The 16,544-nt window shown below is 38.2% G+C and overlaps 3 protein-coding genes across 4 annotated transcripts in view; 1 reads left to right on the forward strand and 2 right to left on the reverse strand.

Moving 5' to 3' along the window:
* The window catches only part of LOC114459876 (transcription factor 7-like), a 131,380-nt gene that overhangs the window by 64,867 nt on the left and 49,969 nt on the right, over positions 1-16,544 (forward strand). The window lies entirely within an intron of this gene.
* On the reverse strand, positions 2,543-4,069 carry LOC114459874 (trichohyalin-like). The gene has a single exon (XM_028442020.1). The coding sequence runs from the start codon at positions 3,953-3,955 to the stop codon at positions 2,618-2,620; it is 1,338 nt and encodes a 445-aa protein (XP_028297821.1). The 5' UTR covers positions 3,956-4,069; the 3' UTR covers positions 2,543-2,617.
* LOC114459875 (trichohyalin-like) lies at positions 9,278-11,036 on the reverse strand. The gene has a single exon (XM_028442021.1). The coding sequence runs from the start codon at positions 10,859-10,861 to the stop codon at positions 9,563-9,565; it is 1,299 nt and encodes a 432-aa protein (XP_028297822.1). The 5' UTR covers positions 10,862-11,036; the 3' UTR covers positions 9,278-9,562.

Raw genomic sequence — 16,544 nt, forward strand, 5'->3', positions numbered from 1 at the left:
CGAGAGTAATACCCATTAACTATCGCTATTACCCCATCATTTTTAATTTCCTCTTTTTCTATCCTTACTTCGTTTGCCGTTTTTCTGGAATACTTTCCTGTCTTAATATCTCTCCTGTTTATATCCTTATTGACTGAGATGGGCCATCGTGTGGCTACCCATCTTGCTACTCCGCCCCCGTCTTCCCCACAGGGATTTCTCGGGTTTAAAATAGTACATTTTGGCCCTGATATTTCTGCCACCAATGTGTCTCCTAGGTTTGCTCTTACTGTTGTAATCACGTCATTGAATCTCACAGTTTCAATCTCTCTGCTAAGTACCCTAGTACCGGTGGAGCCTGTTGACAATCCTCCTGTCGAAACTCTTCGAACAGGAGAAAAAAATGGGGAGGTAACGCCCTCCGCCATTGCTTTATCTTACGTTCGTGTCAAAGTATTCCCGTAAGCGGAGACTGAGGTATCTCCTTGAGAAGAGGGCTTCAATAGCCTTTTTCTCCTCTGATTCCACGCGTGTTTGAATAGGTTTACCTCAACCTGATTCTTTTAATAAAGGAAACCTTTCTGATTTCGTGTTCAAAGTGTTAGACCTCACACTTCTAATCTCTCACTCTTTTTCTTTGCACACTCTGCTGTCCAGGGTGATCAGTCCTGTCAGAGTAACAATTACTAAAGAGCTGGAGATTTTTCCACTACTTTCGTACTGAGTTATCCTTTATTCCTCATAGGGTGAAAGTCAATCGATTCACCCTCCTCCTACCAAGCAGTATGGTAGGGAAATGAGACTCTCTCTCTACTCCTTTATTTAGGGACACTCCGCAGGTTTTCTAATTAGACTCGGTACTCATTTTATTTTTCCCGGACTAACAGGTTAACTTGGTCGTGCCTCACGTATGGGCGCCATGTCGATAGCCCGCGGGACTTTATAACGGTAGGGGATCTAAAACTGCCGTTCTTAATACAAGAATTCCCCCTCTACCTTGTCACCGAGGCTGGCTGCCTATCCTTTATTATTGTTTTCTAATAAAAGATAAGACTAATTGTACCTCCTCTTATAGGAAGTCTAAGAGTCGTCTCGCTATTTTGTGGGATTGATATTAAGACCCACCGAGTGTAGGTCAAAGCTGGAAACAATTCTTTTTTACAACAGTATGAGCTAGCCCCCCCCCTTTCCCTTCTCTGTGAGGAAAGGAGCCGAGGGGGCTTTCACTTACCAGAGGTCTAGGAGTGTATCTTTTTCAAAACCCGGGCGCTGTCTCAGGTGGATGATTGCAGGCGGTTAATTTACTCAAGAAGGCTTCTTAATAGTTAATATATTTTATTAAAGGTTTCACAAAAATTAAACAAAAAGAAAATCAAAAGTCAATCACAAGTTTCAAAGTATCAAAGTCCTGAACTGTCAGCCTGGCAAGAACGGACAGGGGCCTGCCGAACAACCAGAATGTCCGTCTCTAAAAAGCTCTCCCTCTAAAAAGCTCCCGTTCTTAACAATCAGTGAGATATATATAGCAAGAAGCGTGGCGTGATAGTGTGTCATAATTCATGCCCTGACCGCCTTAGCGAATAGGAAAAGAGAATACAAGTTCATTTTTTTTTCAATGCCTTACTGGTGTAACAGATGCTTCAAGTTCACTCAGATGTCATGGCATACAAGAGTACAAAAGGTTATGCATATATGCAGATGTCATGGTTCAACGGGAGTACAACAGTGTAAAAGGTTGCACAAGGCGTTTTAGCAAAACACAGTATCCCTTTTTTTATGAAAATAGAAGTGTTAGCACCAGATGGTCATAACTTTTCTTGTGTAACATTTTTCCTATCATTTTTTATAATAATAATAGCAGTTTTAATAGGCGTGACACATCAGGACAGGCATATAGCTGTAGTGGTTAAATAAACACTTCTTTGCATAATAATGAATGAATGATTAATACACACAACGTACAACAAGTATTAAGCGTATAGACTTCAAATGTTGGAGGAGATTGGCTTTTTGTGAAGTGATCAACATAATGCTTTGCTGAGCAGATGCTGAATCATCCGAGAAATGACATGAATTGAATTATCGGAGATGTTTCTCAGCACCTGATGTCAAACACTAGATTTATTTTTCATTGCAATTTTTTTTTTTATTTAAAAAAAAAAAAAAAGGAAATTTCTTTATTTTCAAATTAATGAAACAATTTCAGTAAATTAGGTTTTACAAAACTCCATCTTCTGCTATGAATTCCAGAAATGTTATTCCTGCTAAAGTGTGTGAGGCAGCGCTGCTTGCTTTGTGTGTGCTGTGCAGTCATGTGGGAGTGGTGTCCCACTACATTTGGCAGAACTGTGAAGAAATAAATGTCACAAAAACTCAAAGGTTATTTTTTTATTCTTTTTTTGAAACATCATGCTGTGGGTTTGAGGGCCACATTGCTGCACTCTCTTTTGGATTGTCCATTGATTGTTCCAGCAGAAGTCCCCATTGTGGCGTTCGTCGCCATAAAGACCTCACCTCTTCTGTCTTCTGCTTTTTAGAGCTCAGATTCTCCTCATTTTCCCTCTGCAGATGCTCCATCTGTCCTTTGTTTTTCACCTCCAACTTCTCTTTGAGCTTTAGCTGCTCTTTTACCTCTTTTTTAAGCATCCCATCTTCTATGTCTCCTTCTTTGGCTCCAGTTTGTCCAGTTTTCATTGTTCAGACGGTCTAACTTCTTCTTCAGGTAGTTTGTTTCCAACCGATAATGCTTGTTTTTACGCCAACAATCCTTGTTTTCCCTCTGCAGATCTTTGATCTTTGCTTTGAGTTGCTGCTCCACCTGTGTCAGTTCACTTGACTGGCAGAAGTTTGTTTTCTTCAGATTCTGTAACTTATCTTTCAGGTCATAGTTTTCCTTCCGATACTCCTCATTTTCCTTCTGAATCTCCTCGTTGCGCTGCTCACCCTCCTTTTTACTCTGAATATCCATCTCTAAATACTTCTGATAATCCTCACTTTCCCTCTGCAGACACTCAAACTCTGCTTTGTATTTCTGCTCCTGCTCCACTTGGAGCTTAAGCTGCTTTTCAAGCTCCTGCTCGTTTTTAAGCATGTCCTCTTTTATCTTCTTCTGCTGGTCCAGCTGGTGCTCTACATTCTTCAGGTAGGCGTTTGCCTCCTGATACTCCTCGTTTTCAGTCTGCAAACGCTCGATTTCTGCTTTGTATTTTTGCTCCAGCTCCACCTTGAGCTTTAGCTGCTTTTCAAGCTCCTGCTCTTTTTTAAGCATCTCCTCTTCCATCATCTTCTGCTGAGCTAGCAGGTGGTCTACCTCCATCAGGTAGGCGTTTGCCTCCTGAAACCTCTCATTTTCGCTCTGCAGACGCTCAATCTCCACTTTGTGTTTCTGCTTCATCTCCTTCATTTCTTTATTCATTATCTCATTATTGGCAGTCACACTCTCTATACCGTTGTGTAGCTGATATTTGAGGGCATCGTATTTGGCTTTTACCTGCTCTTGATGTTTTTTTTCTTTTGTAAGCTTTTCTAATCTTTCAAACTCATTCCTTGACATCTGCAGGCGGCTTACTTCATTGTCCTTTTCGAGCATTTGCTGCCCAACTTGATTCAGTTCACTTGCTAGGAAGACATTGTGACACTTCAGATAGTCTAATTGCTTCCTCAGGTTGGTGTTTTCCTCATCTAAATTTTTGTTTGCCATTTGATTGTCCTCGTTTACCTGCTGCAGACGCTCAATCTCTACTTTGTATTTCTGCTCCATGGCTGTCATCCTTGTGATCCACTCACTTTCCTCTGGCCCCACTTTGTCTGATGGCATCTCAGAAGGTGAAGCAGTGGAGATTCTATTCCCCTCATTATTCATCAGCTGCATGTTAAAAGAGCCATTCTCCTCCTGAGGTCTCACAGCTTCACCCACCATAATGACTCCGCTCATAGCCTCGTTGGAGGTGACAGTGTTTTCCTGATGGTGAAACATCTGAAAGGTTTGTGTCACAAGTTGTTGTGGTGATTGATCTTGGTTAATGGCGTGTTGCAACCTAGTTGTTCTCTTTGTGCTAAAGTGTTCTACAGCTGACTGATATCTGCGGTTGACTTTGATCTGCGGATGACTGTGATCTGCTAATAGTGAGCTTTAAAGTTAGATGGAGAGTTATTTTTCCAAGGGGGGTGGAGCTCACTGGAAAAAGAACTCTCGAGCTCTATGGAGAGTTCCATAAACAACTTGCTGCCTTTGACACCTAAACACCTTTGTGAACAAATCATCATAACTTCCAAAATATTCAATGCAAAGAGAATTTTCTGAAAGGTATTAGATTTTTTTCTAGTTTCTGGTTTTTATTCATGCTAATTCTGTTCATGCTGGGATTTTTTTTGTGGTTATACTGTTACGGATTTTACACTGGTTCTATTGTTTGGATGAGATTAATTTGAACTTTTTTCAGATTTTGCGCATTTCCAAATGTAATAGAGACTCAGCTAGAGAGGAGAAAGCTCAGACTGCTGATAGAAAAACCATGTTACAGAATCAACATTTAGTTTTAATTCCTTAATTTTTGCGGTTGTGTCAACCTCTTCAGTGACAGGGGTGCTAAAGCTCTGCAAACTGTGGTTTTGTTCCTGTGTTTCCATCACCTGATTTGACTGGTTGCTTGGTAAGAAGTACTCGTCAAAGCAATTCCCTTGCTGATGTATTTTAATCCTTCATATTTTTTTTTATTTATTCCTCAGATGTGAGGTAAGTTGCTCCACCCATTTCATGTGGACGAGCATGTAGTCAAGCTGAAATCACCTGGGTTAAGTGAACAGGTTTAAAACCTGCTCCCGAGTACAGCTGCTTTGTGACTGACGTAGAATGTTTGGGTAGGTGAAGCCGGCTAACGAAGAGATATCCCGAATATACTTATCCAGCTTTGCAATACTGGACCTTGAAGTCAAATGATCTTAACAAAGCTGCTGAATTTATTGATAATACAATATGTTTAATTTTGTTTTGAATCCATTAGTTTTTACAGGTCCTATATTGTGCTATTTTTCACCCATCTCAATTTGTTCTTAGAACCCCAATAACATAGTATTTGAGGTTTTTTTTTCCCAAACTCGCCAGTTTTCCAGAGTTCTGGCCCTCTAAAAAGTGAGCAGTTGTAAAAATGGGCAGTTTTGGAGCTTACTTATGCATATTCATGAGTAGGCGTTTCTGTTGACGTGCACTTCATGCCTGATCACCAAAGCAATTTTCTTTTTGCTATTTACACACCGTTGTTTTTGTTTTCACCCAAAAAACTGCAGGTTACAGTAAAGCACATGGCTATATAAGCGGCTGTTGTGATTGTTTGTCCGTCTTAACGCTTCAGGCTGTGTGTTTATCACATCAGCAGCGGAGATCAGCTGCTTCAAACACCGGAGTGTTAAGCTGATAAGTCACTTTCTTCTCCTCCTTATGTCTATTAACTCCAAGAATAGTGCATTTAAGGTGATAATCATTTGTTTTGTCCAACCGCTCCTTCGCATTGTGTCACAGATCAAGTCAAAGGCAATACAAGGCAATATAACAGATACTAAAAATGGAATGGCTCAGCACATTGAAAAATTGCTTGCTTGGGCGTAGGTTGTAGGGGGTGTTGCTTGTACTGTACTTGCGGCTGCAGTTGGATATACATCATTTTGTACATACACCAGCAGCAGGCACTTGCTGGAGGGGGCGGTTCACACTTCAGTGATGTCAATAAGGTCTGACCTCTCGTTTATCAGAAAAGGGCAGAGCAGCAGCTCAGAGAGCACTATTATTGAGGATTTCTCAGAGATGCAGGAAAAAAGCCCAATAAAATTTCACTTTCCCATTCATTTTCCCATCCACTTTTGAGAAAATTCAACTTTCAACCCTCCAACTTTGAAGTTCCACTGTTCAGCCATTTTTTAACCGATTTAAACCATTCAACTTCTAAAATGTTCACAAATCTGTTGTCTTTTAACTTCTATCTTCACATTTTCTCTCTCTTTAACTGTTTTTGACCTATGAAGCTTCAAGCACATCCACCAACTCTTCACATTCCTGAAATTAGAGTGTAGCAGCCCTTATTTTAATCCTAAAAAATCTGCAAACAAATTGTCACAACTTCCAAAATATTGAACACAAAGACCTAATTTTCTCAAAAGTAGTAGAAATGTGTGTTGAGCCACTCACAATTTTTGCCATAAATTCAGCAGTTTTTGATTTATTAAGCCTGAAGTGGACATAATCCTACAAATCTACAGGCTTGTTTGCATTGGAGAACCGTCAGGTCACTGCTTAAAATCCATGGGCTTTCTCTCGTCCTCCTGGCCTCATCTTTTGTCCTAAAAACATACAATTGAACTCATTTGTAGCCTAAAGCCTTGTGATTCTCACAAACTGCTCAATTTTTCTGTAAATTATACAGTTTTCCAGTTGTGATGTGTTTTACACAGGTTCCCCCTGGCTGTAACAGGCTAGTTTCTGCCTCGTCATCCTGCACACACATTCTCCCCACAGGTGCATGTGATTAGTGCTGTTACCATGGTAACTAGGTAACTGACAGCCCTGATGATGAATCCACCTTTCTGTGTGATTTACATGTTCTCCCAGTGCCTTTTTATCAAACTTGTATCTTCCAGCCCATTATTTAACCTTTCACCTATGACTTAATCTTTTAAATCCACCTTTCTGTGTGATTTACATGTTCTCCCAGTGCTTTTCTCCCCTTATTGGAACTTTTAACCCCTTCAGCCATTTTGTAACTGATTCAAATGAACCTTTAACATGTTCAGCTACTACCTCCAACCCATTACAACTTTTTTCAACCTTTCCAACACATTTTAACACATTTCAACAATTTCAACTTTTTCAACTTTTTTCAACTTTTTACTACTTAATACTGTATAAACTGGACTTCTAACTGGTTTGACTGGTTTTTCCTTTCCTACTGGGATTTTAACACATAATACTGTATAAACTGGACTTCTAACTGGTTTTCCTTTCATACTGGGATTTTTAAACTTCTTTCAACCTTTTTCCAACTTTTTTCTACTTTTTCAACCCCTTTTTTAACTTTTTCAGTCCATTTTCACTTTTTGCAACCCATTTCAACTTCATTAACCCATTTCAACTTTTTTTTTTTTTCTACTTTTCCAACCCATTTCTATTTTTTCAAACAAATTGCTAATTCTTGGTTAGTGCAAATGTTAGAGGAATGCTAACACTAGACTAATGCAATCGCAAAGGCTGCAATTTTTTTAAATTATTATTATTTTCATGTCCTGTTAATTTCAGACAGTGTTTAAAAAGTACAGTCAAATGTTTCCATGTTTCATGAAACGTGAAGTTAGTTCGATATGTTTAAGAGGTAAAGCCACAGATTTGTTTGCTTTACTGTCGTAATCTGTGCTTTAAAAATTACATTTTATATTTATTTAAAGTTTAAATAAATCTGAAATTGTTTATTATGAAACAGATTGATTTATTGCTTGTGTTCATTAAAAAACACATGACAAGAGGCCCTTGAACAAATAACGGCATATTAAATCGCAGTCGCAATATTGAGGAAAAAAATTAGATTATTTTCCAAAATCAATCATTGAGTTTGTAGTGTATAGTGCAAAGTTTGCCATTTTGAAGACAGCCCATGACCGATATGAATACAGACACCCTCCCTTCAACCTATTTCTAGGTCACATGTAGTGTTGTGGTGGTCAAGACCAGTCTTGGTCTCGAGACCAAATTTTAAAGGTCTTGGTCTTGTCTCGGACTCTCAAGCATCTTGACTCAGTCCTGTCTCGGACTCGGGATTTTCCGTCAAGACCGTTCGAGATCAGCACTAATTCCTGCTATTTTTAAACTTTCTTATAATGTGATAATAACACGGAGAAGAACGGAATAAAACAATCCTTTATTCATTATTTAATCCACCCCGTATAATGACCACAACCTTCCTTAATGTGACTGAGTGACGTGTGTGACACACTCATACGTGTGTGTGGCTACGGTGTCAGTTTGGACCACGGAGTGCAAGGAAGACATGAACTAATCACCGGTAAAAATCCCAGTTAAAAATCACCATGAATAAATATTATCTCCCTGGTAAAGACAGTAGCTCTAACAACTGGTAAAATGATAAACTGATGATATTACAGCCTGTGAAGGCTGGGGATAGGGGACGCACTTACTCTGCTTCTGGGTCTTAGTGCCAGCCGACCGGTGAAGCCTGTTCCGTTTACCGTGTGTACTGAGGTCCGTGTGTGTTTAATAAGTCCATGTGTGTCCGTGTGAAAGTCTGCATGTTTATGCCTCTGTCCATCCACTCTTTTCATTATATCCATGTCTTTTAAGGCTTTATTACATAATGTCGGCTGTCGTCCGGGCCGCCGCCATCTTGGTTTATGTCGTCACCAGCGTGTCATCGCCGCAGAGTTGCACTAGCACAGAATGAGCCAAATAACTGTAAAGAGGTCTTATATTAGTCTATTTTCTTTTTAAAGTGGTGTTTTTTTTGTGTCTTTAGACTCCAATTACATTTATGTATATAATATGTTCCCCACAATATAAACAGGTTCACAATATAAATATTTTTTCTAGTTTCTGTTTCCACTGTATCCAGAATAATATTAATTCTCAACAAGAACTATTGATTGATTTGTCACATGACTGTTCCAGGGTTTGAGTTTGTTTTATTTAGTTTCACATCTACCTGTAGCTCTTTGTTTTTTAGACTGATGACAACTTGTTTGTAGTTTTATTTCAGAAAGTTTCACTTTTACAGTTACAGTTGGAAACCTTTGTTAATTTAATATCCTAGTTACATTACAGCAACCAAATTAAACTATATCAACTAAGTGAATTAATAAAAATGGCCTGTGTAAAGGCTTTTTCAAACTAAAAAAATATCTTGTGAAATCTGTGACCTGTTGACCTGCACAGCTCAAAGAATCAAGAATAATTTTTTCTTGGCAGAAATACTTTAAAACACTTGCTGTACATTCAGCTGACATAAAAATATTGTTTTCAAATATGTAGAATAATTGTGAATTTATCAGGAGCAGTAGTAGTTTCAATATTTTAGTTAATTTTTTGCAGGCACCTTTTTTGTCCGTCAAATGTATTTAAAATAAACTAAAATTAAAGAGAGAATGTTATTTAACTGTTGAACCTTGCCATAATTTTATTTATTTGTAGATTTTTTTAAATTGGAAAAAAAAAAATGTTCATGGTCTTGGTCTTGGCCTCGGTCTCGGTCTTGACTCGGTCTTGGTCTTGACTCGGTCTCGGCTCCCGAAAGTCTTGGTCTTGTCTTGGTCTCGGTGCATTCTGGTCTCGGGCAAGTCTTGGTCTCGGATAGTGTGGTCTTGAACACAACACTAAGAGAGTGTGCAATTGCGGGCGTTCCAGCAGAAGTCCCCATCATGGCGTTCGTTGCCATAAAGACCTCACCATTTTCGTCTTCTGCTTTTTAGAGCTCAGATTCTCCTCGTTTTTCCTCTACAAATGCCCATCTCACCTTTGTTTTTCACTTCCAACTTCTCTTTGAGCTTTAGCTGCTCTTCTAGCTCCTGCTATTTTTCAAGCATCTCATCTTCAATGTCTTGCTTTTTTGCTCAAGTTTGTCCAGTTTTCATTGTTCAGACGATCTAATTGCTTCTTCAGGTCGTTTATTTCACACCAATGGCGCTTGTTTTCCCCCTCCAGACGCTGTATCTCTGCTTTGAGTTGCTGCTCCACCCGGTCCATTCTATTGAACTTGTGGAACTCTTTTTTCTTTAGATGTAACTTATTTTTCAGGTCATAGTTTTCCTTCTGATACTTCTCATTTTCTTTCTGAATCTCCTCATTGTGCTGTTCACCCTCTTTTTTAATCTGATTATACATCTCAATATTCTTCTGATAATCCTCACTTTCCCTCTGCAGACGCCCTATCTCTGCTTTGTATTTCTGCTCCTGCTCCACTTGGAGTTTAAGCTGCTTTTCCTGCTCCTGCTCTTTTTTAAGCATTTCTTCTTCCATCATCTTCTGCTGGTCCAGCTGGTGCTCTACATTCTTCAGGTAGGCGTTTGCCTCCTGATACTCCTTGTTTTCTCTCTGCAGAAGCTCAATCTCTGCTTTGTGTTTTTGCTCCAGCTCCACCTTGAGCTTTAGCTGGTTTTCAAGCTCCTGCTCTTTTTTAGGCAAATCCTCTTCTATAATAATCTGCTGGGCCATCTCGTGGTGTACCTTCTTCAGGTCGGCGTTTGTCTCCTCAAAATTCTCATTTTCCCTCTGCAGATGCTCAATCTCCGCTTTGTTTTTCTGCTCCAACTCTTCCATTGTCTGATTCGTCCTCTCATTCCTGGCAATAATCCTAATTTTACAGAAATGTAGCGTTTTTTTGAGGACACTGGCCCTGGCCTTTTCCTGCTGCTGATGTTCTACGTCTTTTGCAAGCTTTTGACATTTTTCAATTTCACTCGTTGACATCTGCAGGCAGTTGAATTCTTTGCTCTGTTGGAGCATTTGCTGCCTAAATTGTTTCACATGACTTGCTAGGAAGACATTGTGACCCTTCAGAAAGTCTAATTGCTTCCTCAGGTTAGTGTTTTCCTCATCACAGTTTTTGTTTGCCATTTGATTGTCCTCGTTTACCTGCTGCAGACGCTCAATCTCTACTTTGTATTTCTGCTCCATGGCTGTCATCCTTGTGATCCACTCACTTTCTTCTGGCCCCACTTTGTCTGATGGCATCTCAAAAGGTGAAGCAGTGGAGATTCTATTCCCCTCATTATTCATCAGCTGAATGTTAAAAGAGCCATTCTCCTCCTGAGGTCTCATTGCCTCACCCACCATAATGACTCCGCTCATAGCCTCGTTGGAGGTGACAGTGTTTTCCTGATGGTGAAACATCTGAAAGGTTTGTGTCACTAGTTGTTGTGGTTATTGATCTTGGTTAATGGCGTGTTGCAACCTAGTTGTTCTCTTTGTGCTAAAGTGTTCTACAGCTGACTGATATCTGCGGTTGACTTTGATCTGCAGATGACTGTGATCTGCTAATAGTGAGCTTAAAAGTTAGATGGAGAGTTCTTTTTCAAAGTGGGCGGCGCTCACTGGAAAAAGAACTCTTGAGTTCTATGGAGAGTTCCATAAACAACTTGCTGCCTTTGACACCTAAACACCTTTGTGAACAAATTGTCATAACTTCCAAAATATTCAATGCACAGTCACAATTTTCTCAAAGGTATTAGATATTTTTGTCCAGTTTCTGGTTTTTATTCATGCTAATTCTGTTCATGCTGGGATTTTTTTGTGAATTTACAGTTAATACGGATTGTGGTTCTGGTTCTGCTGTGTGTACGAGATTAATTTGAACTTTTTTCAGATTTTGCGCATTTCCAAGGGTAATAGAAACTCAGCTAGAGAGAGGAGAAAGCTCAGACTGCAGAGAGAAAAAAACATGTTACAGAATCAACAATGTCCACCTTATGATGTATGATGTATTTTAGTCTATATTTTTAACAATGTATTCCTCAGATCTGAGGTAAGTTGCTCCAACTATTTCATGTGAATGAGCATGTAGTCAGGCTAAAATCACCTGGGTTAGGTGAACAGGTTTAAAACCTGCTTCCGAGTACAGTTGCTTGGTTTGGGTAGGTGAAGCCGGCTAAAGAAGAGATATCCCGAATATACTTATCCATCTTTGTAATTATGGCCCTTGAAGTCAAATGTTCATAACAAAGCTGCTGAATTTATTGATTATACAATATGTTTAATTTTGTTTTGAATCCATTGGTTTTTAAAGGTCCCATATCATGCTATTTTTCACCCATCTCCATTTGTTCTAAGAACCCCAATAACACAATATTTTAGGTTTATTTTCCCAAACTCACCAGTTTTCCAGAGTTCTAGCCCTCGAAAATGTGACTTTTTGAGCAGTTGTAAAAATGGGCAGTTTTGGAGCTTACTTATGCATATTCATGAGTAGGCGTTTCTGTAGACGTGCACTTCATGCCTCGCTCTTGCAAGGCACAACAGTGATCACCAAAGCAATTTTCTTTTTGCTATTTACACACCGTTGTTTTTGTTTTCACCCAAAAAACTGCAGGTTACAGTAAAGCACATGGCTATATAAGCGGATGTTGTGATTGTTAGTCCGTCTTAACGCTTCAGGCTGTGTGTTTATCACATCAGCAGCGGAGATCAGCTGCTTCAAACACCGGAGTGTTAAGCTGATAAGTCACTTTCTTCTCCTCCTTATGTCTATTAACTCCAAGAATAGTGCATTTAAGGTGATAATCATTTGTTTTGTCCGACCGCTCCTTTGTATTGTGTCACAGATCAAGTCAAAGGCAATACAAGGCGATATAACGGATACTAAAAATGGAATGGCTCAGCACATTGAAAAATTGCATGCTTGGGCGTAGGTTGTAGGGGTTGTCGCTTGTACTGTACTTGCGGCTGCAGTTGGATATACATGCATTTGGTACATACACCAGCAGCAGGCACTTCGTGGAGGGGGCGGTTCACACTTCAGTGCCGTCAATAAAGTCATCAGAAAAGGGCAGAGCAGCAGCTCAGAGAGCACTATTATTGAGGATTTCTCAGAGATGCAGGAAAAAAGCCCAATAATAATTTTGGGGGTGTTTTTGATAAGGAATTAACATTGTAACAAGGTTAAAAGCTAAAAAAAAAACTGATTTAGCATGATATAGGCCCTTTAAAGTCCAGCAGAATAACTGAGGACAGTGCAACTTTGATATTTTTTTTTGTATATATAACTGAGGGGAAGATAAATAGTGGTCTATTATTGACAGATGTAAGTCATCATTTGCTTGTTTTCAATGCTTGAAATGAGCTATCAGCTTTTTTTTTCAAGAGAACAATGCAGATTCCTTTTTAAGGAGAGTGAAAACACCAGAAGCAATTGCAGCTTTTAAAACAAATTTTGTGTTTGTTTTTAATCATTCCATTGATTATTTTTGCTCTACATTCCTCTGTTTTTTTCTTCTCGACTAATATTTGATAGTAGTCTTATTAATCCCTTATAATTTAAATTAGTTATTTTATATTTACTTTCACCATACTTGGTTCTTATCCTAATAAATGAAAGTATTAAGCGTATAGACTCTAAGTGTCGGAGGAGACTGGCTTTTTGTGAAGTGATCAACATAGTGCTTTGCTGAGCAGATGCTGAATCATCTGAGAAATGACGTGGATTGAATTATCGGAGGCATGTCTCAGCACCTGATGTAAAACACTAGATTTATTTATTTATTTATTTATTTATTTTTTAAATAAAACTGTATTTAAAGATTTATTTATTTTCTATTTAATGAAACAATTCCAGTGAATGAGATTTTACAAAACTCCATCTTCTGCTAAGAATTCCATAAATATTATTCCTGCTAAAGTGTGTGAGGCAGCGCTGCTTGCTTTGTGTGTTCTGTGCAGTCATGTGGGGGTGGCAGAACTGTAAAGAAATAAAATCTGGTCTTGTCACAAAAACTCAAAGGTTGTTTTTTTTATTCTTTTATTGAAACATCATGCTGCAGGTTTGTGAGCCACATTGCTGCACTATCTTCTTGATTGTCAATTGAAGGTTATGATCCACTTGGGTACTCTCAATGGAGCATGCAAGAAAATGATCAGTTAGCAACAAGAAAGAGAGATGAACATGCACAAACTTAGAAGTTGAATAGAGGATGTGGAGTAACAGAACAACAGGAAAAAAAATCCTCTTAAACCCCAAGAATGGTAGACATAGCTGTCCATCCTCAAAGGTGCGTTCACATTGAACGCTTCAGCCGGTGACAGCAGCGAGAGGGCAGATCACTCCTCCTCTGGCTGTAGAGAGTGTAGTGTTGTGGTGGTCAAGACCGGTCTTGGTCTCGAGACCAAATTTTAAAGGTCTTGGTCTTGTCTCGGACTCTGAAGCATTTTGACTCGGTCTTGTCTCGGACTCGGGCGGCCCGGACTCGGGATTTTCCGTCAAGACCGTTCGAGACCAGCTCTAATTCCTGCTATTTTTCAACTTTTATAATGTGATAATAACACGGAGAAGAACGGGATAAAACAATCCTTTATTCATTATTTAATCCACACTGTATAATGACCACAACCTTCCTTAATGTGACTGAGTGACGTGTGTGACACACTCATATGTGTGTGTGGCTACGGTGTCAGTTTGGACCGCGGAGCTCAAGGGAGATATGAACTAATCACCGGTAAAAATCCCAGTAAAACTGATTTGATTTGGTTTTAAAACAAAATAACCAAAGAATGAAGGGTGCACGGATTCTTCGGATAGAAAAAAACGGTCGTAGATGGTGAACGGCTTAGGGCAACTGTATTAGATATTAGATAATAAAGTGAAGCTAGTTTAGTGACTGTGTATTTTCATGACACACTATTTCACCATGTCATTTCAAACATTGAAAGTATTTAGTTAGGAAGATTCATCAGCAGCCTGGATGTGATGGGTGTGTATGTGATGCCTTTCAAAACTGCTCAGCAATAATATGTTCATGATGTCACCGTGTCGCAGTTTGTTTGGGTTAACAAAAAAAAAAAAAGGGTCAATATTAAAAACGTTTTTGTACCGCTAAAAGTCATTTAAGTTAATATTGCATGGTTATTTAATATTATTCCCGTGATTCCAAACTTCCTTTAAATCTCGGGTCACAAACTCACTTCCTCCTTCGTCTCCACGACTGTGGACGGAGGCTGTGCTGAGAAAACATTCAGAGGAATGTAACGTTTTTGTGAGCGGAAGGGTCCACAACACGGCTCCACTATGATTATTGTTTCTGGACGTACTATTCTGGTAAGTAAACATGCATGTTTATCCGTGAACACAGCATTATAAATGCTCATATTTTCACCACATAAGCAAAACAAAAGCACGTGAGGCTTTTACTCTGGAGCAGAGCATCTCACGCTGGAGAAGTCAAGTCATTTATAGCAGAAAAACCCGCAAAGTCCGTGTTAACATGCACATAGTTCTAATGTCGGCAGTTAAGAAAGCTAAGCTAAGCTAAAGCTTATCACATGGTGCTCGAGGTAATACACCTCGACGCTGCATCCAAAGAAGGAGAGATGAATGATGTGACTACATATTAGTCTTTCTTATTATTGTTTTATCTTATAGTTACTGGTATTCTCATTGTATTATTGCTATTACCTCATTTTCTTATATTGTTTTTTTTTATTATTGTATTATAGTTACTGGATTCTCATTATAGTATTTTGTTATTGCTATAATTATTTTATAATTGTACTACTACTGTATTATTGTTATTGCTAGTTTTATATTCTTAATTAATATTTTATCTTATAGTTACTATAATATTATCATTGCTATTACCTTATCTAATCTTTCTTATTGTATTATAGTTACTGGATTCTCTCTATATTTTATTGCTATTATTATTATAACTATTACTATTATATCTCTATCTCATTGTAGTACTACTTTATTATTGTTATTGCTATTCTTGTATTCTTATTTATAATTTTTTATAACCATTACTACTTTCACTATTAATATTATAGCTCTATCTAATTGTACTACTACTGTATTGCAGTATTGTTATTCTTATATTATTCTTTTTTTTTTAATCCTTTTATCTTATAGTTACTGGTATTCTCATTGTATTATTAATATTGCTATTACCTTATTATTTTATGTTTATTATTGTATTACAGTTACTGGATTATCTTTGTTATTTTGTTATTGCCATTATTAGTGAGGATGCAGGAGGCATCTTCACTATTGTATTCGTTAAACTTTATTATTATAGTAGTTATTCTTCCGCCATCGCAAGTAACTCCAACAGTTTTCAACCGATTTTAACAAGTTTGGTGTCAAAACGTTCAGCTAATTTTTCCCTCTTCTGCTATGTTTCAACTTTTTACGTTTCACATTCCTGAAATTAGAGTGGAGTGTAGCAGCCCTTATTTTATTCCTAAAAAAATTGCAAACAAATTGTCATATTATCATGGCTCCACACAAACTTATCCAGTGGTGGCACTGGTGTGACCAACTTTCTCTGTTCGTCGAGGGGGTGTACAGCATAGCCATGCATGCTGATGAATAGTTGACTTAACTGGCGTACTGTAGTTTTGTATGAAGTAAAGATTGACAGTGATATATTTGCAAAATGTTTTAGCGTCAATGTTAATTTTTTCTGTTACAAGCAGTGGCTGAAGTAATTATAATAATAATAATAATAGGTCCACAAACTTTATTATTATAGTAGTTATTCTTCCGCCATCGCAAGTAACTCCAACAGTTTTCAACCGATTTTAACAAGTTTGGTGTCAAAACGTTCAGCTAATTTTTCCCTCTTCTGCTATGTTTCAACTTTTTAGTAACTTTTTAAACTATTTAACTTTTTCCACTTTTCACTTTCCCATTCATTTTCCCATCCACTTTTGAGAAAATTCAACTTTCAACCCTCCAACTTTGAAGTTCCACTGTTCAGCCATTTTTTAACCGATTTAAACCATTCAACTTCTAAAATGTTCACAAATATTCACATTTTCTCTGTCTTTAACTGTTTTTGACCTATGAAGCTTCAAGCACATCCACCAA

The sequence above is a fragment of the Gouania willdenowi genome, unplaced genomic scaffold (assembly GCF_900634775.1).
Source record: "Gouania willdenowi unplaced genomic scaffold, fGouWil2.1 scaffold_370_arrow_ctg1, whole genome shotgun sequence".
Classification (NCBI taxonomy): Eukaryota; Metazoa; Chordata; class Actinopteri; order Blenniiformes; family Gobiesocidae; genus Gouania; species Gouania willdenowi.

Coding starts and splice junctions, on each gene's coding strand:
- LOC114459874 (XM_028442020.1), bottom strand. CDS start 3,955: ATGTTTCACCATCAGGAAAACACTGTCACCTCCAACGAGGCTATGAGC.
- LOC114459875 (XM_028442021.1), bottom strand. CDS start 10,861: ATGTTTCACCATCAGGAAAACACTGTCACCTCCAACGAGGCTATGAGC.